Source organism: Scyliorhinus canicula, chromosome 21, assembly GCF_902713615.1.
Source record: "Scyliorhinus canicula chromosome 21, sScyCan1.1, whole genome shotgun sequence".
Lineage (NCBI taxonomy): Eukaryota > Metazoa > Chordata > Chondrichthyes > Carcharhiniformes > Scyliorhinidae > Scyliorhinus > Scyliorhinus canicula.
The window spans coordinates 21913273-21935882 of record NC_052166.1 but is presented as its reverse complement, the minus strand read 5'-3'; the positions used below and the strand labels follow the sequence as shown (position 1 = coordinate 21935882).

The 22610-nt window shown below is 44.3% G+C and overlaps 1 protein-coding gene across 4 annotated transcripts in view; it reads right to left on the bottom strand.

The window, feature by feature from the left end:
* The window catches only part of pnpla7b (patatin-like phospholipase domain containing 7b), a 371155-nt gene that overhangs the window by 126157 nt on the left and 222388 nt on the right, over positions 1–22610 (bottom strand). For all 4 annotated transcript variants that reach the window (XM_038782642.1, XM_038782643.1, XM_038782645.1 and 1 more), the window contains 3 exons: positions 12096–12159; positions 4092–4260; positions 3022–3204 (listed from right to left, as the gene is read on the bottom strand). In XM_038782642.1, the coding sequence (XP_038638570.1) occupies positions 3022–3204; positions 4092–4260; positions 12096–12159 (416 nt within the window). The remainder of the gene's footprint in view (positions 1–3021; positions 3205–4091; positions 4261–12095; positions 12160–22610) is intronic.

The window sequence follows — 22610 nt, the reverse complement described above, 5'->3', positions numbered from 1 at the left end:
AGGTGGCGCAGTGCTTAGCACTGCTGCCTCACGCCACCGAGGTCCCAGGTTCCATCCCGGCTCTGGGTCACTGTCCGTGTGGAGTTTGCACATTCTCCCCTTGTTTGCGTGGGTTTCGCCCTCACAACCCAAAGATGTGCAGAATAGTTGGATTGGCCACGCTAAATTGCCCGTTAATTGGAAAAAATTAAGTTTATTAAAAAAAAGAAAAAGAGAAATCTTAAAACACCAGGTTAAAGTCCAACAGGTTTGTTTCGAATCACTAGCTTTCGGAGCACTGCTCCTTCCTCAGGTGAATGAAGAGGTGGGTTCCAGTAACATATATATAGACAAAGTCAAAGATGCAATACGATACTTTGAATGCAAGGCTTTGCAGGTAATTAAGTCTACAGAGCCAGACGGAGCAACTGGAGAGAGGGATAATCAAAGGTTAAAGAGATGTGAATTGTGTCCAGCCAGCACAGTTAGTAGGATTTTGCCTAGGCCATATGGTGTGGGGGGGGGGGGGGGGTGAAGTGAATGTAATGCAACATGAATCCAAGATCCCGGTTGAGGCCGTACTCATGTGTGCGGAACTTGGCTATAAGTTTCTACTCTGCGATTCTGCAGGGTCGCGAGTCCTGAAGGCCGCCTTGGAGAACGCTTACCTGAAGATCAGAGGCTGAATGCCTTGACTGCTAAAGTGTTCTCTCTCTTGTTACAAATAGATGATGTGGATCTGATCATGGGAACACAATACTGAAACTTACCAAAAAGCAAAAAGAGCATAAAATTTTAGTTGGAGATGGATAGGCGAGCAGAATGGGCAGAAATATAGCATTTGCAATTTACCACAGAGAATGGTGATGTGTTGCACCATAGTGGGTGTGAAATAAGAGACGTACATGACAGAAAAATTAAATAGTATGGTGGAACAGAGTGAATTAGGGCTCCAATGCCCTGGCATGGTCACTTTCTCCAGATGGATGATGACTGTGTACCCAAAGAGTGGCAAACTGACCACTGGGTCACACCCACCTGCTAAAAGGACATCTGCAAATGAGGTATGAAAATGGCAGACATCAAACCTGACAACTGGCAGATAGTTACTGCCGGTCATGACCTCTGGAGGTTGACTATTTAGATGGGCATCGGAAGAGACAAGCAGAAACAAAAAGCTCAACTGGCCAAGATGAGGGTGCAGAGAAAACAGAGACCAGTGAATGGTGTGCCTCCATAACCCACTGTCTTCCTCTGCAGCAGGTGGAGTGGGGGCTGCCATACCAGAGAGGGGCTCCTGTGCCACATCAGGCGATGCATGACAGAATTGAACAGCATACGCAAACCATCATTTTAAGAGATTGGAGGCTGCCACATCAGGTTTCAGTTGTGTAATTCCCTGACAGTGCAAGTGGCTGTAGATTAAAACCATAAAAAGCACCAATAGTGGTTTGGATCTTCTAGATTAAGACATACAGAATGCAAGAGAGACGTGTCCCATCCAGGAGACGGGACGGAAAATATATATCTATTTATATATATATATCCAAGTCAGCATGGTTACTTTATAAAATCTCTTTTTTCAAAAATGGACAATGGCTTTACCCTGACAGGCCTGACTAGCCACGACTCATACCAGATGTATTTCTAGCTGTCAGAAAACCAGGAAGGACCTTGTTATCTTTAGAGACAATAATGCCCCTGTGACTGCAGAAGATCAAATTCCAAAGAATTACATCAACACCCTTTACATTTCTACGGCAGAACTCTGGCCCACGGTCACAGTATGTCTGCAAGGACAAAAGGGACCCTGACTTCGCGATTAAAAATCTTAAGATTCCAGACCTGGGAAAATACATCCGTTGTCCAATAACCAGAAGTGGGAGATACCTGGCATGGTGGCAGTGGCTTGGCGGTATTGTCACTGGACTAGTAATCCAGAGACCCTGGGCAATGCCCCGGGGGCCGGGATTCAAATCCCACCACAGCAGATAGTGGAATTTGAATTCAATAAAAATTAAAAGTTTAATGATGACTATGAAACCATTGCTTCTTGTTATAAAAACAATTGTTATTGGTTCTCCAATGTTCTTTAGGGAAGGAAATCTGTTGCCTTTACCTGATCTGGCCTACATGTGACTCCAGGTTCAAAGCAATGTGGTTGACTCTTAATTGCCCTCAGTGATGGGCAATAAATGCTGGCGCAGCCAGCGGCGCCCTCATCCCATGAACAACTAAAAAAGAACCTGGAATATTGACGCATGGAACTGAACCCGGTTAGCCTACCCATTTTACCACCCAGCAGGTAGCAGCAGAAAGAGCTCGCTCAGATAAACTACCTGGCCCTCTATAATACAGGAACATCTGAACTCCTGTATCTGTGCATATAAGACTCATTCATCTCTGCATACCGTCTTCCATCATAGAAGCCATCACTTCTGGAAAGACTGATCACCCTATAACTGTTTCAGCCTGCTAACCTCTGAAGGAATACGCATTTGGACTTCTGATTTTGAACTCTGGCCTCACGTGAAGCCATAACTCTTATTTTTCGTGGTCCTGCCCTGTGCACCTTTTCTTTCCGTCACCCCTCACTTATTGTACATGTGCAAAAGGGTCAGTCTTGCGAAACCCCACGTTTGTGCACACGCGGAAATTAAACCAACCCTCTTAATTTATCTTATCTCGAGTTTACTGTGGGTTATTAATAAAGGATTGGATCCTTCCAAACTGAAGGGTGGGGGGAATTATGCTACCACTTGAAGTCAAAAACCCAAATCCTTTCTGTTTATTGTCAGGTAGTGCGAAGATAAATCAGGGCTGTTTAAATTAATACCCTCCTTCCTTCCGTCCGTAACAAGAGGCTTTGATAAATGTGTGAAAGGCTACACTTGGGAGGCTATGTGAATTTATGGTCCCTAACATTCAAGGAACATCACCTCTCCCTCGCTGCATCGCTGTCCCACAAATAACACATCTGAGAATCTTTTAAAATAAAATTGGGCACCGAACTGCATCCAGAGACATTTCTAAGCTTCCTACCAGTTTAGGCAGCCGCTTGCGAGAGAAGACTCGGCGAGGACAGCAGAGGTGAAGATGTCCTGAGCACCAGCTCCTCATGTTGAGCCACTCGACGGTGCGAGCTGGCTTTGGACCATCCTCCTTGTGTAGCAGGATGAGCTGTTTGAGGGCTCGCACCGCTGTGTTCTCCAACATGCGCTCCAGCTGAAAACAAAGCGATTATGCAGGTTACAGGCATGAAGAGTCATGTGATACTCAACTGGCTCCTCTGCACACGACTCGAGCCACTCCACGGTGTGCAACCACACTGCGCGATCATTGAACATCTACGTTACAGGTGTAGCATTTGCCTTTCATAGTCAATTTCACTACTCAATCCAGTTGGCAAGCAGATAAACTGGTAATGAGAAGTGACGGCCACCCGGATTTCCTGGAGTGATGAAGGACACTTCTCTGGCCTCTTGCTTGAGAGGTCAATAAAGTTACACTCAACGTTTCCTGGCAGAGAACATTTCCGGGCCAGAAAAATACAATGAGTCTCTTGGAATGAACTGGAGGGCACTTCAGTGTTGCCGTGAGTGGGCACGAAAGACACTGGAATAAAAATAGAAAAACAAAATACTACCGATGCTGGAAATCCAAAATAAAAACAGAAAATGCTGGAAATACTCAACAGACCAGGTAGCATCTGAGGGTAGAGAAACAGGGTGAATGGTTCGGTTGAAAGGTCGTCAACTTGAAACATTAAATCTTGCTTCTCTCTCCACAGATGCTGCCAAATCGGGTCAATATTTCCATCATTTGCTATTTCTATTAGTATAGAAATGGTTGAGACAGTGTGCAGTCAGCAAAAGAGCCAGAATGACCAGTGTACACAACACCTCTCCGGCCAGAGCAATGGTGTGACAAGATCTTTTAGGACAAAGGAATCATTTCAAAAGTCATTCGCTCGCTCCCCACCCCCTTCTTTCTTTTGTGCCAAAGACAGCAAGTCATTCTATTGATAGAGATACAAACTGACTAAGTGAAAAGTCAACAGGTACATGATTACAATTCCTATAAATGGCATTGAAGTTCAATTTTTGGCTCACCTCTCCAACGGTTGGTTCCTGCTCTCCCAGCCCGACAATCAGGATGCAATCAGCCTGCCTGATGCAGCGCTGGGTCCAGGGAGTCATGCTGCTATCAGACTGGTACAACACAATTCGGTGGATATCTTCTTGTTGAGCTAGCCAGCTTGATAGCCGGTACTCGTGAATACTTAAAAGGACGGAAAGACAAGGGATACTTCAGAAACGAAACACTGAGACATCAACATAAGTCAATAGCTATGGAGAAAATGGGCAATAGCTCGGGCAGAACCCTTCTTCAGAACATTGTATTACCGCCACCCCCATTATTCTTTCATGGGATATGGGCATCTCTGGCAAAGCCAGTATATGTTACCCATGCCCAATTGTCCTTGAGCTGAACTTTTCAGAGGACAGTTAAAACTCAACCACATTGCTGTGTGTCTGAAGTAACTTGTCGGCCAAACTAAGACAGCACTTTTCCTCCCCTTCATCGGGTGGGTTTTTATGGCAATCGATAACTGAGACTAGTTTTACATCTTTCCCTGACACAAGAAGAGAAGATTTTAATACAATCAGAAAAAGTGGAAACAAAAAAATAAATAAATCAGATGCTCCAAGCATAGAGAGGGAGGGAGTCAATGCATCACTGTTAGCTTGCGTACAAAAAGTCAAGATACCATTAGATGATGGAAAACATCATCACGGTAACTTTGGAGTGGCACGGTGGTTAGCACCGCTGCCTCACAGCGCCAGGGATTCAGGTTCAATTCAGACCTTGGGTGACTGTGAAGAGATTACATGCTCGTCCCATGTCTGTATGGGTTTCCTCCTGATGCTCCGGTTTCCACCCACAGTCCAAATATGTGCAGGTTAGATTTCAGGGTTGTGGGTATGGGGTGGGGAGGTGGAGAGTGGACCTAGATGGAGTGCTCTTTCTGAGGGCTGGTGCAGGCTTGATGGGTTGAACGACCTCCTTCAGCAATGTAGGGATTCTATGGACCTACAATACTCCAACTTTTCCACTGCTGCAGTGCTTATCAGCTAATCTCTAGGTTTATTCTACATTAATTGATCGATTCATTGCTATGAATAGTCAACAACACCAATATTATTAAAGGTTACTCCCAAGACTGTAGAAGAAGAACTAGATGGACCTTGGGGTGTTTACCTTTTGTGATTCCCATCTCAGAGCAAAATCGCCGAGCAGAAACTTATAGCCAAGTTCCGCACACATGAGTACGGCCTCAACCAGGACCTTGGGTTCATGTAGCATTACATTCATCCCCCACCATCTGGCCTGGGCTTGTGAAATCCTACCAACTGTCCTGACTAGAGACAATTAACACCTTTTTAACCTGGGGTTACCTCTATCTCTGGCTCTGTAAAGTCTTAATTACCTGCAAATGCTCGCATTCCAAACATTGTCTGGCATCTTTGAATTTGTCTATATATATGTTTCTGGAACAAACCTCTTCATTCACCCGAGGAAGGAGCAGTGCTCCGAAAGCTAGTGATTTGAAACAAACCTGTTGGACTTTAACCTGGTGTTGTAAGACTTCTTACTGTGCTCACCCCAGTCCAACGCCGGCATCTGCACATCATCTCAGAGGGAAAGGGGAGTTTTGTACAGACCCTACAGGGAAAGATGGCGAGGGTGGGTCTGTGGCTTTGGTATCGGTCTGCTTTTTAAAGACAGACAGACTTTATTGTACTTTGCCACTATTTTGTTTTTAAGTTCAGACGTGATGTGCAGGCTTGCTGCTTTTCAATTTCTCACATTTCACGGCTTATCTCTTGAGCAAGACTCAGACTACAGTAACATTTCACTGCTTCCCTACATTGCCAGGTTCATTTTTTTTGCAGAACAGGGCAGTCAAGCCGACACTGGTAAGACCAACAATCTCCAGTTTTCTGTTTAAGCAGGTTACATGCATTTATAGAGAACCTTTAACTTGGACAAGCATCCCAAGATGGTTCACGGAGACGTCAGGAACGGTTACTGATCATTAATTGACGAGCATTCTGTCGGCCTGGAGGATCTGCTGATTTGCCTCTGGCTTTGTATTTGATTTCCTTAAAATACTTTCAGTTCTAAAAAGAACCTGACCCAAACCTGTCGCTTCTCTCTAATAATGTTGATGGATTATTTTCTATTTTTGCTTCAGATCTGCAACATTTTCTGGCTTTGGTTATATTCAGAGATACAGTTCCAGAATCAGCAAGCCCATCTTGCATAAGACTAACCCTCACCCGCATTTGCAATTCCACCTTTAAAAGAATGATTTGATACTGAACTCCTCCAAATCAATCACACCCAAAAGAAATTGCTGAAAGCCACATGAGGCTATGGCAATACCATGTCAGCCACCTGTGCTACTTTAGCAGAAAATGCCTTGCATGCGTGTGCAGTAAGAGCAAACCCACTCTGCATCTGTATTTACCTCAACAAACATCTGCCACAACTCCGTAAACGAGGAAGTAAAGTACTCACGATTAAAAAGAGTCTCTGTTATATATCTTTCTTGTTTTTGAACCAAACACCCCAAAATATTCAAGTAAACATTCACACTCATTGCAAATGCGATGGAGATCAATGGCCAACAATAGTGTCCATTATTTGACTATTATTTGCTGATCAGATATTAATGTACCCACATCTGGATTCCCAAATAGTCACATGTAGCCAATAGCTACTCTATTGGACAACACTGCTCTAAACCTAAAAGATTCCACTTTATTACAGTCCCTTTTTTATATTTATTTGTTCACAGGATGTGGGCTTCGCTGGCTGGGCCAGCATTTATTGCCCATCCCTTATTACCCTCAAGGAGGTGATAGTGAGCTGCCTACTTGAGCTGCTGCAGTCCATATGGTGTAGGTGCACTCACAGTGCTGTTAGGAAGGGAGTTCCAGGATTTTGACCCAGCGACAGTGAAAGATGATGATGCAATTCCAAATCATTCAGACGTGCGGCTTGAAGGAGGACTTGGTGGTGGTGTTCCCATGTATCTTGTTCTTGTCATTCTACGTGGCGGAGGGTAACCTTTGGAAGGTGCTGTTGAGGGAATCTTGGTGAATGACTGCAGCGCATCTTGCAGATGGTACATACTGCTGCCACTCTGCGTCGATGATGGAGGAAGTGAATGTCTAAGTTGATAGATAGGGTGTCAATCCAGCGGGCTGTTTTGTCTTGGATGGCGTCATACTTCTTCAGTGTTGTTGGAGCTACAACCATCCAGGCAAGAGGAGAATATTTCATACCGCAGAATTCCTAGCCTGGACTTGTAGCCAGTGTTTATATGGTTAGTCCAGTTCAGTTTCTGGTCAATGGTAACCCCCGAGATGTTGATAGTGGAGGATTTGGCGATGGTAATGCCATTGAATGTTAAGTGGAGATAATTAGATTATCTCTGTTGGATATGGTCATGGCCTTGTACTTACAGGGTGTTAATGTTACTTGCTACTTATCAGTCAAAGTCTGAATATAGTCTAGGTCTTACTGCGTATACACACAGGCAGCTTCAGTATCTGAGTTTTGAATCTGCTGACCATTGTTCATCAGGGAACAGTCCGACCTCTGACCGTATGATAGAGGGAAGGTCATTGATGAAGCAGCTGAAAATAGATGAGCCGAGAGCACAACCCGGAGGAACCCCTGCAGCCATGCCCTAGGGCTGAGATGATTGACGTCCTACAACCAGAGCCATCTTCCCATGTGCTAGATACAACTCCAACCAGTGAAAGTTTCCCCCCTCATTTCCATTAACTCCAGTTTTGCTGAGGCTCCTTGACACATACTCGTTCAAATACTACCTTGATGTCATGCAGGAGCTGTCAAAATAGCTTTTTAACCCCCACATAATAGCACTTCACCCTGGCATATCCTGTAAGCAGTATATATGGAAAATATTTGGTTATTATGGGAGGGTTTATGCGTTGTTGACTCGATTCTACTTGGGTGCAGGCAGGTCTTTTATCCATGAAAGGAATGGTGTGGGGATACTTTGCTGCCTCTGGTGCAAAGTGAGTTGGAAGAGTGGGGTAATGGCGTATGCCTGATTGTGGCGTGAAAACCCAGTTTTATTCTTTTCTGTGGCATTAGCCCGTCATAAAATTTGTAAGGGGCACCCATAACCTTATTAAAAGGAGAAAAGATTCTCTCCTTTCTTAAGGAGAGGGTCGACATTGTCTTGTGATAAGCCTTTCATTTGGTTGATAAGGAGCATTTGGAATGAGTGGGTGGGATAGGTTTTCTTTGCATCCTTTTCATCAAGTAGCAGGGGATGGCAATTCTTATTAATAAGAATTTCCCAATTAGGATTGAAACTTGCACCGAGGACAAGAACAGTAGATATGTAATTATTGGAGGCCTGGTGAACGGAGCAATTGTTTCATTGATGAATGTTTACAGACCCCCGAATTATTCCCTGAGTTCATTACTAAGGCTTCTTAGGATTTTGCTGAGTTGGTTTTGGCTAACGATTCCAATTGCCATCTCAATCCCTGGTTACCAAGAAGACCCCAGCCCATGGCTCCCACGCTAGGGTTCTGGCCTCTGCCTGTGAGGAGGTGGGTTATGTGGACGTTTGGAGGACTTTGCATCCTGGGGGTAAGGACTTCACTTTTTTTCAGCCCAACATCAGTGTCATACCAGAATTGACTTATTGTTTGTGCCAAGGACAATCTTGCATCTGGTGCCAACATGCTCGGTCCATGCCCGTTTACTTGGAATTGTTGCTTGGGGGTTGGATGCCTCCCTCAGAAACAATTTACGAGACACTTTAGAGAATGAGATTTTCCTCTCTGTAATTCGACCCAGGTATTTTCCCTTCCATATTGTGGGAGACGTGCAAGGTTTATAATAGGGGGACTGATTGTCACATGCAGTTAATGCGCAAGATGGAGTACCAGCAGCGGCTGGAGGGTTGCTTGGCGAAGGCAGAGAAGAGTTCATAGAACCCCTCCTGGGCAGAAGGCTGTTCGGGCTATCGGGTCTAACCAACCCCACATAAGCCCACACTCCAGCCCCATCCCTGTAACCCCATAATCCCACCTAACCTTTGGACACTAAGGGGCAATTTAGTGCAACCAATCCACCTAAGCTGCACATCTTTGGACTGTGGGAGGAAACCCTTGCAGACATGGCAAGGTAGCGCAGTGGTTAGCACTGTTGCTTCACAGCGCCAGGCTCCCAGGTTCGATTCCCGGCTTGGGTCACTGTCTGTGCGGAGTCTGCATGTTCTCCCAGTGTCTGCGTGGGTTTCCTCTGGGTGATCCGGTTTCCTCCCACAAATCCCAAAAGACGGGCTGTTAGGTTAATTGGGCATTCTGAATTCCCCCTCAGTGTACCCGAACAGGTGGCGGAGTGTGGCGACTAGGGAATTTTCACAGTATCTTCAATGCAGTGTTAATGTAAGCCTACTTGTGACATTAATAATGATTATAAACGTGGTGGAATGTGCAAACACGACAGAGTCACCCACGGTCCGAATTAAACCCGGGTCCCTAGTGCTGTGAGGCCGCAGTGCTAACCACTGTGCCACCCTGCCGCCCTATATAGTTATAAGGAAACTCCCAATAATAATAATAATCATCTTTATTAGTGTCACCACTAGTTGGCGACAGCTGCTGTGATTGATTGTGGCTATTACATGCCATCTCGCTCAGTGGTCAGCGCTCCCGATTTCACAGCTGGGGAGGATCACCCTAATTAAAATGAATGTATTGCCCAGATTGAGAAAAATCCTTTAACAAATGCTGCCAATTCAGCTGTCGGCCAGAGTCGTAAATTAAATTAATGGAAGGATTAGTACATTTATTTGGAATAAAAGGAGACCTCGTCTTAAGTTGGTTAAGCTTCAGTTACCAGGCGCTGGAGGCCAGGGGGTGTGTGTGTCTCTCTCTCTCTCAAATATTAGGCTCTATCAGCTGCCTCTCATCAACCATTCATCACAGACTGGACCAATGTCCATCTTGACATTTAGGCGGAGCAGTCAATTTTGCCTCTCCAGGTCTTGTTGTTTTATGGTGACATTAGGCAGCTCTGCTAAGTGTGATAATCCTATTACTATTATTAATACTCTTAAGAGTGTGGAGATTGGATGCCAACAAGAAGGGAGATCTGAACCGATTTCCGCTCTCACCTATCCAAGGCAGTCCCAGTCTAATTGACCACGGATCCGATACCTGGAGAGATAAAGGCATCAGTAGTTTGGGAGACAGGTTCAGAGGTGCCTCCTCGTCATTGTTTGAGCAGCTATGTCAGCAATTTGGCATCCCAAGTCGATCCTTATTTAAGTATTTACATATGGAGACTTTATTCTTCATTTTAAAACATTTTTATTTACATTTGTTTTCCCAACTAAGGAGCAATTTAGCATGGCCCATCTACCTACCCTGCACATCATTGGGTCGTGGGGGCAAGACCCACGTAGACCTGGGCAGAATGTGCAAACTCCTCGCAGACAGTGACCCAGAATCGGGATCGGACCCCGGTCCTTGGCGCCGTGAGGCAGCAGGGCTAACCACTGCGCTACCCTGCTGCCCGGCTTTATCCTTGCGCAAGACTTCCTTGAGTCTTGTCTCAACTTCCCCATTGGAAAAAAATCCCAATTTCTGTGGAGCCTAAACAATTAATTAGCAAGTTCTATGATGCTTTGAACTCTATGGCTTGTATCACCATACAGGGTGCCCTGAAGGCATATGAAAAGGACTTAACTGTCAAGATTGATGAGGATACATGAGGTAACAATGAGATTATGCAGGAAATGTTTGGTTTGCAATAGGATGAAGGAGACCCAGTTCAAGATAGTACACCGTACTCATATTACGCCTAGTCTTGGGCACAGGTTTGGTCCTGCCTTAACCCCGGTGTGCCTAAAGTGCCAGGTAATAGAGGGCGATTATATACATTGTCTATGGACCTATGTCAAGATTCATTCCAACTGGTTGGTGTGGTCAGGGAGCTGGAAAGGATTTTTGAGAGAGCCTAGAGTCTAATCCTGTATTTCTGATTCTGGGTCTCCCGGACGGGATAATCATGAATTCCAATGAAAAAAGAGCAACTATGTAACATTCTGACCGTTGCTGCTCGTACAAATATCCAATGTTCATGGATTAGTGGCAAATATACCTCCATCCAAAACTGGCATAATGAAATGCATCCCTATGGAATTTATGACTCAGTTCTCCGCTCTAAACCCAATGAGTTTGGTAAAGTATGGAACCCCTATCTTAAATTCATAGGTTCCACCCTGGCTGACTTGCTTTTGCTGAGCTTTCCATGAGCAAATTTATTTTACTTTAACTCAATTTAATCCGTTTCGAGTTGTTAGTCTGAACCGCTATACATTGGAGTGTGCGACCTGCATTGTTATCCTTCTGTATTAATAGGATTTGGCTTCTTTCCCCACTCACTGTAATATCTTGTTGCTGGATTGATCCAACATTTAAGCCACGCCTCCAGTTCCTCAACTGACTTATTCTGAATGTATTGTGTGATGTTTTGCTCGTTTGCTGGCAATATCTCTTGCTCGGTCTGTACCCCTTTGGAGTTAACGTTTCAAGTCCATATGTCTCTTCGATGGACTTTAAACCTTGACTCTGTTTCTCTCTCTACAGAGTTTCTCTCTCGCGACAGCTGCTGCCAGACTTGCCATGTTTATCCTGCATTTCTTTGGGGGGGGGGCTGTTCCTTCAAATTTCGAACATCCGCAATATTTTGCTTTTATTCTGGTGAGAAAGCCCAGATTTTCCAAAATTTCAGCGTTCCTGAATTTGGAATTCTCCTCTCCAAATTTCAGATGGCTGAATCACCTTAAATACTCTATGGTAAATGCCGAATGCTTAGCTACATGTTTACTGGGTACCTCCCAGGTATGTCTTATTTTTATTAGCGAGAGTACAGGCAATGTGCACATAACGTGCCCCACCCAGCAATCCCTTGTGAATTCAGAAAGACAGAATAGAACAAGCTAGCATGAAAGAGGTAGGAGGCTGAATGAGGCAGGGTGTGATTTTTACCTATCCAAAGCGGTGGATCCGAGGCGCTGCTTGATGACGTCACTGTTCAGAAGCAAGGTAGGACCTGAAAAAAAAGATGACCTTGATTTTTGAAAGTTACTGCAATACACAGTTTAAAAAAATTACGACGAGCATTTACACTACAAGTAACCTGCGCACAAATAAAAAGAAAAAGTTCAAATAGCCATCACTTGATATGTGGAAATTATTAATTAGTTTGAAATTATCTTATCGCCTTTGGAGATTTTTATGCAAATCGCGCCATCACCTTATCCACTCCCCATCTCTAACATTTTCCAGCATTACAATGTCGGCCTGAGGTCTGGTGGCCACTAATCTTTGCAATTTTGCATTTTATTTCTGCTCTGCTTTGAATTTAAGCCTATAGTGAATATTTAAAGTAATTTTGGATATTCGAACTTGGTAGACATTGATCTTAACCCATCTATGACTCTGCTTTGATTAATTAATCAATAATAATCGATAGTGACCTTATTTTCTTTCCGTACTGGCCAGCACAGCTGGTGTTTAGACTAAATCTTCTGATTTTCCACTTTCTCAAGTGAGAATGCTAAAATGAGTGGCATTTTTGTTGTGATCAGAGGAACTATTCTACTGCATTCTGTGAGCCTTGGACAATAGACCAAGTTGCTGAGTAATCCTAATTGGGGTAGTCACCCGGTGCAGCGGAAGATGAAGTTTAATTGATAGACATAATAACAATAATAATAATAGCTTATTGTCACAAGTAGGCTTCAATTAAGTTACTGTGAAAAGCCCCTAGTTGCCACATTCCGGCGCCTGTTCAGGGAGGCTGGAACGGGATTGAACACGTGCGGCCTGTCTTGTACTGCATTATAAGCCAGCTGTCTTAGCCCACTGTGCTAAACCAGCCCCTAACCCCTGATTGATGGCAGATGAGAAGATACCTCAGGAGCTATGTAAATAACCCAATTACTGCAAAGTTTGCCTTGTAGTCCCTATGAGAAGAACTGACGAGAGCTGAGATTTGTTTTGGGAAAGACTGTACCAGCCTTCAGGAGGCTGGAATGCAGCAAGAAATCAACTTAAAAAGGACATACTTGGCCTCATCCTCTCCAACCTGCCTTCCGCAGATGTAGTTGTCCATGATAATATCAATACGAGTGGTCACAGTACAGGACCTCATGGAGAATGCAGCGGTTCAAGAAGGCAGCTCACCACCACATTCTCAAGGGCAACAAGGTATGGGCAATAAATGCAGGCCTAGCCAGTGATGCCCACACCCCATAAATGAATTTTAAAAATTTAATACAATTGTTGTTTTAACGCAATACTCGTCAGTCACTCATTCCTGTTACGTCCAGAGTACAGCTTCGAATTTAAGTGAGACTCTGAAAGGGACTTTACGACTCCTTGCAACAATTCCCAAGATCTCTGCATTTCTCCAATTCGGATCTGTTCCACCTCCTCAATTTTCTTCGTTCTACCCATTGGCAAACATGCCTTCAGCTGCACACACCCAAAATTCTGGAATTCTCCCCCTCAAATTTTTTTAAAATCGCAATACCTCCTCAACGAGAGGAGATAATTTAACCAGCTCCCCATGATATTCAACAATAACCTTTGCTGAATCCCCAAGCATCCACATCCTGGGGTGGGGGATGATGTCCGGTGGGGTTGGGTCACCTTTAATGGGAAGTGTAACTGGACGAGCCATATAGATACTGTGGCTATAGGAGCAGGCCAGATGATGGATATTCTGCAGTAAGTAATTCAACTCACAACTTTCCAAACTGTTTCCACCATTTACAACGCGCAAGTCAGAAGTGTGATGGAATACTCTCCAGTTACTTGGATGAATGCAGTGCCAACAGATGGAGCTCGACACCTTAGGGACAAAGCATCCTATTACAGTGGGACCCCATCCACCAGTCAAACATTCACTCTCTCCACTACCAATGTATTTTCTATGTTTGTTTCTATAAGAGACATGGGGTGAAGGCAGGACAGGGAATTGAACTTTATCAGCCACGGTCATAATGAATGGCGGAGCAGGCTTGCAGGGTCAAATGGACTCCTCCGGCTTCTATTTCCAATGTACGTTTCTATGTATCTGGGAGCAGTGTGTCATCTACAAGATCACAGCAGCAAAATGCCTTCAACAACACATTCCAAACCCATAAACGCTATGAAGTAAAAGGACAAGGACAGCAGGCATGGAAACATCACTACAAGAACACAAGAAGCTGGAGCAGTAGGTCATTTGGTCCCTCAAGTCTGTTATGCCAGTGTACTTCAAAGTCGGGGGCGCGACCCGCGGGTGGATCGCGAGCGGGTGTCGGGAGGGTCGCGGAGCCGGTGTCCACGGCACTCCCAAACGCGCAACTCCCTTTTATTTTTTTTTCAAGTTCGGAGGGGGTTTTATTTGATAACATTTTAACAGGAAAAAAATTCAGAACTTTGGACAAATGGAGACTCCATACTTTCCGACACCAGAAAGCTTCTTCATCCAACAGGTTCCATTGGAGGAGTGCGTACGAGGGCCAAAGGGACTCAAAACCATTTCCTCCATTTTTATCAGCAGCAAACAAGGTAAGAGAAAATGGTCGTGCAGGTTGGCCAGCGTAGGTCCCAAAGGTCGGCCGGCGTGGGTCACGAAAGTTGGCTGGTTGGTAAAAATGGGTCCCCAGAAAAAAAGTTTGAAGAACACTTATGCCATTCAATAACAACTTGGTTAATCTGATCTCCGCCTCAACTTCATTTTCCTGCCTGTTCTTCATAATCCTTGGCTCATGGGTTATTCCAGAACCTAATTCCACACCTTGAATATATTCAATAGTTCTGCCTCCACAGCTCTCGAGGTATAGGATTCATAGGTTCATGACCGTCAGAAAAAAATCATTTTAATCTCCGGTTTAAAATGGGCAATCCCTTATTCTGAAACTACACCGCAACCCCGCCCACAGTTCTAGATTCCTCATTGAAGGGAAACATCATTTCAGCATCTACCTTGACAAGCCCCTTTAGAATCATATATTTTTTTAAAAAATCACTCTAATTCTTCTAAACTCCATTGAGTACGTGTCCCACCTGCTCAGGTTTTTCTCATAAATAACCCCTTCATCCCATAAATCAACCTACCGAACTTTCTTTGAATTTTCTCAAATGCAAGTATATCCCACCCACCTTAAAATAAGGACACCAAACTGCACCCTGTACTCTCGTCTAACCAACACTGTACAATTGTAGCAAGACTTTTATCCTCCTTTCCCTTGAAAAAGTGGTCAGCATTATCTTTGCCTCCCTAACTACTTGCTAACCTTTTTGTGAGTAATGTTCGAGGACACCCAGATCCCTCTGTACCACATCTTCAATTAATAATGGTAATCTCTAATAATCCTTATTAGTGTCACATTACCTGCAATTAAGTTATTGTGAAAATCCCCCAGTCGCCACACTTCGGCGCCTGTTCGGGTACATGGGAGGGAGAATTCAATGTCCAATTCACCTAACAACATGTCTTTCAGGACTTGTGGGAGGAAACCAGAGCACCCGGAGGAAACCCACACAGACACGAGAAGAACATGCAGACTCCACACAGACAGTGACAGAAGGCGGGAATCGAACCTGGGATCCTGGCACTGTGAAGCAACGGTGCTAACCACTGTGCTACAGTGTGTGTGCCAGTTCTCCTCCAAGTCACATACCATTCTAACTTGGAACAATCTCACTATTCCTTTACTGTCACTGGGTCAAAATCCTGGAGCATCTTCTGTTAACAGCAGTGTGGTGCACATACTGCAATGGTGCAAAGAGGTTCGCTACCATCTTCTCGCAGGGTATCAGCGATGGGCAATGAATTCTGGTTTTGTCAATGATGCCCACAACCCACCAACAAAAAAACTCGCATTCCTTAAACTTAACCCTTTGATCAAGCTTTTGGCCACTTGCCCTAACATTTCTATGTGGCTCCGTGTCTAATTTTATACGACAATGCTCTGTGAAGCATCTCGAGATGTTTTATTAAGTTATGATTACTATATAAATGTCAGTTATTATACAGGAGGGAAAGACGGAAAGGAATAGATGGGGCAAAGAAAGAATATAGTTTGTATTGCTGCTGCAAATATGGTCATGCTGGACACGAACACAGAATGTAAAGCAAGGGGTCACCGCGCACTCAACAAATGACGATCACCCCGTCCCTCCTCCACCAAATCCTGGACAGTTTCACTTGTGATCCATGCAGAACACACAACTTTTCCTTGCTCTCGAACCCTGAACGTCAGCTAAATCATCAGGTGTTCCCTCTCTCTTCAAACCAAGGCACTCACCAGAAAATAAAATAAAAGAGACACAGAAACAACATAGAAAACCAGAAAAGAAAAAAACGTGCATTTATGTAGCACCTCTCGCAATTTATGGAAGATGCAGAGTAATTTATAGAGTGTAATCTCTGCTGTAATGTTATAACCGCGGAGGCTAATTTATTCACAGCGAGCTCCCACAAACAGCAAGGTGATAAAGAGCACTTGTCTGATTCTGAGATGTTGACTGAAGAATAAATATTGGCCAGGGACTGGACTAATTACTCTTCTTCAAAATAGTGCCATGGAATTTGTTGCACCCTCCAAAGAGGGATGACAGGGCCTCGGTTTAACTTCTCGTCTGAAAGACACCCTCTGCACTTCACTCCTGCATTAGCCTAAATTTTTATGCTCACGTCTCTGGACTGGGACTTGAGACGACAATCTTCTGACTCTAGAGGCACTAACTGAGATACGACTGGCAATAAAAGCTGCAATAAAAAAATTAAAATGCTGGAAATACTCAGCATGTCAGGCAGCATCTGCTTGCGCACCTCAGGTCGAGATGACCTTCCAGCAAAGCTGGGCCTTTGGAGGAGGTGGTCAACGATGAGCCAGGGTCATGCAGTTGTTTCATCCCATCCCATGCCCCAGAGGAAAGAGTTAAACAAGCACAAGAATCACTCTGCTCCATTCTTGGCATTTCCAAAATCCTGTTCCAACTCAATAGAAGCTTTGGTCCAAACCAGGTAACTGCCCTCCTCCCTAGAGAATGGTGCATGGAGTACAAGACGCCAGGCAACTAATGAAAGTGGATACAAACTTTAGGGACCAAGACAGCAAAGGCAACGGAACAACTGTGCTAAACATTTCTGAGCACCGCAAGAAGTCTTATAACCAGTCCAACAGGTTTGTTTCGAATCACTAACTTTTGGAGCGCAGCTCCTTCCTCAGGTGAATGAAGAGGTGGGTTCCAGAAACACATATACAGACAAAGTCAATGATACAAGATGATACTTTGAATAAGAGTCTTTGCAGGTCCAGACGGAGCGACTGGAGAGAGGGATAATCACAGGTTAAAGAGGTGTGAATTGTCTCAAGCCAGGACATTTATGAATCACTGGTTAGACCTCAGAGAGAGTAGTGTCACATTCTGGACACACTTTGAGGAGGGTGCCAAAGTCTTGGGAGATGGCACAGGGCACATTTACCAGAATGGCACAGGGATGACAGATTTGAGTTCTAAGGAGCGACTGCAAAAGATTGCATTATTCTCTTTACAGCAGGAGAGATTTAACAAAGGTGTTCAAAATCATGGATTTGATTGAATTGGTCGGGATTGCTTCCAGTGGCAGAAGGGTGAAGAATCGAAAGACACAGATTTAACATAACTAACATAATATATCCAAAAGATGATGGAAGCAGATTCAATGATACTTGGATATAAATACTTGAAAAGGAGAAGTTTGTGGGGCTATAGGGAGAAAGGCAATGGAATGAAAAATGAAATGAAACAAAAATGAAATGAATGAAAATGAAAAATGAAATGAATGAAAATCGCTTATTGTCACGAGTAGGCTTCAATGAAGTTACTGTGAAAAGCCCCTAGTCGCCATATTCCGGCGCCTGTTCGGGGAGGCTGGTACGGGAATTGAACCGTGCTGCTGGCCTGCCTTGGTCTGCTTTAAAAGCCAGCGATTTAGCCCAGTGTGCTAAACCAGCCCCTAATGAGAACAATTGGGCAAGTCTTTCAAAGAGCAGTTAAGCTTCGTTGGGTGAATGCCCCCTTTGATCCGTGATTCTAAGAATTAGGGCGAGGCATATCGCAAATGGAGATAATGAGGTTATTTTTTATGTAGGAATTATAGGTACAAGGATCACTAACCAACAGGCTAACACACCTCATTGATCGACTCCTGGACACATTAGCTCACAAACTAATGATCTTTCGGCCAAGAACATTTAGGTTCAAGAGTCATTATACAGGAACATACGGTAATAATCAGGACCGATAGCGGTCTGCTGTTGAGCGGGTGCATAATACCCTACCAGTTACTTTATTTGATTTTGTATTTCTTTCGTGTTGTTACTTTTTTTTTTCCCTTTGTGATTTGTGCGCGTGTGCCCATCTCATATATATATCATATCCTGTGTGCATAACGGCAAATATACTTTGTTCAAAAACCCAATAAAAAACATGCATTAAAAAAAAGGACTGATAACGGTAATCCTGGCTATTTCAAACTGAATAATGATGGCGGGAGGCAGAGAGCCAAACAAAGAAAAATCAATTTAGGATTGATGTCGAAGTGAACATGTGAACAATACTGGGCAGGGCTGTGGAAGCACAAGTCCTGAATTTATTTCAAATCACAGCCGGATACTGCGAAGCTCAGAAAGGAAAACTGATGGGGGAGGAGAGTGTCAAATGATCTTCCTGAATTACCTTTGTGAAATAACATACCATTGGGAATTTCAGAAAGCAGACACATCACGTCTGCAAAAACGCAGTTCCGGATAATTTATCAGTCGTTTGTACAGCACCGCAGGGTAGAAAAACTGCAAGCACATCTCTTGATAGTGAAAGAAGTAATACAATGATGAAAAAGTGCATCATAAAATAATCTATGAATAATTCAGATGCCATCAAGTAGTTAGAAGGTATGGAGCACATCAGTGTCTGATCACCGTAGTGATAAGTAAGAGCAGAGATACCATTTCAGGTTGCAAGTGGGGCAGCACGGTAGCATTGTGGATAGCACAATTGCTTCACAGCTCCAGGGTCCCAGGTTCGATTCCGGCTTGGGTCACTGTCTGTGCGGAGTCTGCACATCCTCCCAGTGTGTGCATGGGTTTCCTCCGGGTTAGGTGGATTGGCCATGATAAATTGCCCATAGTGTCCAAAATTGCCCTTAGTGTTGGGTGGGGTTACAGGGTTATGGCGATAGGGCGGAGATGTTGACCTTGGGTAGGGTGCTCTTTCCAAGAGCGGGTGCAGACTCGATGGGCCGAATGGCCTCCTTCTGCACTGTAAATTCTATGAAGTGGTTCGGTGGTGGAATGAATGGGTGAGAATTCCTTCTCATGGGGTCTTCAAGCGCCAAATCAACAATGTCAACCAGGGTGATACCAGGGTCAACCAGCTCCTCTTCTCCGAAGGCTCCTGGTTGCACAGTCTAGAGGATGGCTGTAGTCTGAGTGAGGAATGAGTTTCCTGTTGAAGAAATCACTTGCAATTTGCTTCTTATTAGCCAGATTCAGCAAAACAATGCGCCGCAGCTAACAAGAGCGGTGCTTTTCAAACTTTCTTTCTGGCGACCCACTTTTACCAAATGGCCGACCCTCGCGACCCACAATTCTACAATATATTTTGAAAAACGTTGATCTTCTAAATACTGTTTCCTGGTACAGAACGCACTGAAATGAACATATTTAATATGTTCTGCATTCACAGGTGGGAAAGGTTGTGCATGTTCAAATAGAATGTTGTAATGCATTAATCAGCAACGGGAATGAATACAGGCTGGTTGGAAACATTGGAAATTCACTTGGAGTTGTTACCGAGAGGCGGGACTCCTGTCTCCCACATTGCCCTGGGAGGAGTTGCGTTGAAATCGAATGGTGCCAAACCAGGCAGATCTCTCAACAACAGAGGGAAAAGAAGGAGTAACCAGTTTGCTGGTGTTCATTTACAAATCAGTGAAACGTGTTTCCATTTTGATTGTCGACTCTCACTTTTGGAGAGAGAGGGAGAGAATTAAAATGATCAACAAAACGCTGAGTCTTCCTAGGTGAGTTTAAATTCCGCAGATTTAGCCACGCCGTGTTTTAATGGAACCGTAGGGTAAGGTGGGGATAAGCAAGAGAACAGCGGAGACACTGTGAGCCTATTGTCCTTCATCAATTAGCTGCTTTTTTTTACTTTTGCAACAGAGAAATTATGAAAGCAGAGTGTTGGGCAGAAAGTGACTTTGTGTTCAATCGGAGGAGTTGCGCCAATGGTGACAGGACTCAGGAAAGATTAGGTTAGTGCAGTACTTTATCAGTTAGGGCCTGGGGAGTGGGGAAGCATGCATTGCAACCATAGCTGTGTGTGTGTGTGTGTGTGTGTGAGTGCGTGGGCGGGGGAGAGAGCACATTTAAACAGTGATACAGGGCGGGGATCATTTTTGGCGGCCCATTTTCAACCTCCTGCGACCCACCCCAAGGTCTCGACCCCTCAATTTGAAAAACACTGGTTTAAAGATCACAACTGTAAAGGACTACTTCCTTGGGGTGCACAAGGTATTGCCCGAGGATGAAGCAGGTACTTTCAGACTTTATCTCTTCAGATGGGAGAAGGAACAGTGTGGAACTGCTGCTAGGCAATATGGCCTTAGGGCTGCAGAGTAGTGGTGTCACCACAACAAACCCAACATTCCCAGTACAATAATACAATCCCTCCTAATCCATTAACAAAATCATTAGCCGATAAAAACGTAGGCCTAGTGTTCGGCTGCTGGCCAAGGGATGAGGGGACAAAAAGTGCGTCCACTCCCGAGCCTGATCTGAGCCATGCCAAGTAGTGACTGCGACATCTTCCCGCAAAAGGTGGGAAAATGTGATAGGAGTTGACTACTGTGGTCATTTTAAAATCATACTGCAGTCAAACCTCAGGAAGTCTATTGTCTGTAGGCCAGATCGAGCCAGACTTTCTGTCACCGAGAGTATCTGCTGGTGCCTTATATGGGAACAGGTCATGTGCAGCCCACACCACGAGAGATGAGACACCAGAGGCGGGCTCAGGTGGTTTGACAAAGTCATCAACTGGACCACTGGCTTCTGGGACCCCCCTCCCGAGACCTTATTGGCCGAAAGCCAGAGAAGTTTCTGGAAAAGCGAGTGGAGGGGGATAAAATTGGCATCTCAGAGACACCAGAAGCAAAAGACTCGAAGCAAAAGACTCGGTGTGTGAAGTGACTCTGACCAGACCGGAAGGAAAGCAAGCAACCAAGAAACAGCCAGCGAGAATCATCTTTGCAAAGAGGAACCAGAGGGACTCGGGGATGGGATCTACAACTTACCAAACCACCTTTGCGGGTAGAACAGTCGAATCCTAGTGTTGCTTACATGTGTAGTGGATAATTTACGGGTTGACTATATTTAATAAAGTGTGTTGCATTATATCTCATCTATACTTTGTTCTACTCATAAATAAAGACATCTGGGTAAACTTTAATGAAGGAGCTGGTTGGAGTATCTGAATTGGACAGATACAACACTATCTACCTGACACCTTGATCCTCCCAGCAGTCAAGTGAAAAACGGTAGTGGGACAGGATGGAGCCCCAAGGTGAAGGAAAAAAGAGACACGTGGAACTACCAACTTTCAATAGCAGGAGGTGCAAGTCCAGATGCAAATGGTCAAAGCACTAGGTTCCGTTAGCAATGATACGTCATTCCTCTGGTTCCCGACATTGCTAATGTGGCTCATCACAATGCAGTGCACAAGGCGCATTTCCATAATGATCATAATGATTGCCAACACAATTCCAACTAACTTGTGATTACAGCCTCTCTATATCTGTTCACAAGGTGTAATTAAGTACATTGCAAAAACAAACAAGAGTAACAAAAACACACATCTCTGATTATCCAGCTGCCAATACACAACAGTTTTCTTTTTTCAATAGAATGATGAGTTGCCCATTTGGTGAATGAGGCCCTTACAGAAGAGGAGCAGCTGCACAAATTCTGATGTTCTGCCCCTCTCATTGACTTAAAATTCCTTTAGCATGATGGAAAATGAATATATTACAAAACCAGCATAATAAAGACTAATGAATGCTCGAATCATTAACCTGTCATTAAGCTATTTGAAGATAGTTGTGTCTTGCCTGCCTTAGTTCAAAAAGCCCTATGCAACCTGCATATGTATTACCAATTCAATGGAGAAGCTATGGTTTAATTAATCTACAGTGGGCTTTGCAAAAACCATTCCACACATGAGTGGTAGCTCCCCACATCCGCTGCTAAACCTGACCTAAGCCTTATGTGCAGGTACAGCAAGTAATTAGGAAGGCAAATGGATTCTGAACTGGGGAATCTGGACTCAGACGAGATGACTTTCCTCCAAAGGTTCTGAATCTTCTGAATTTTCTACACCGGAGCGGTGCATGTGGATGCTCAGTTGTTGAATATATTCAAGAGGCCGGTATGTTTTTGAGTACCATGGGGTAAGGGGGTA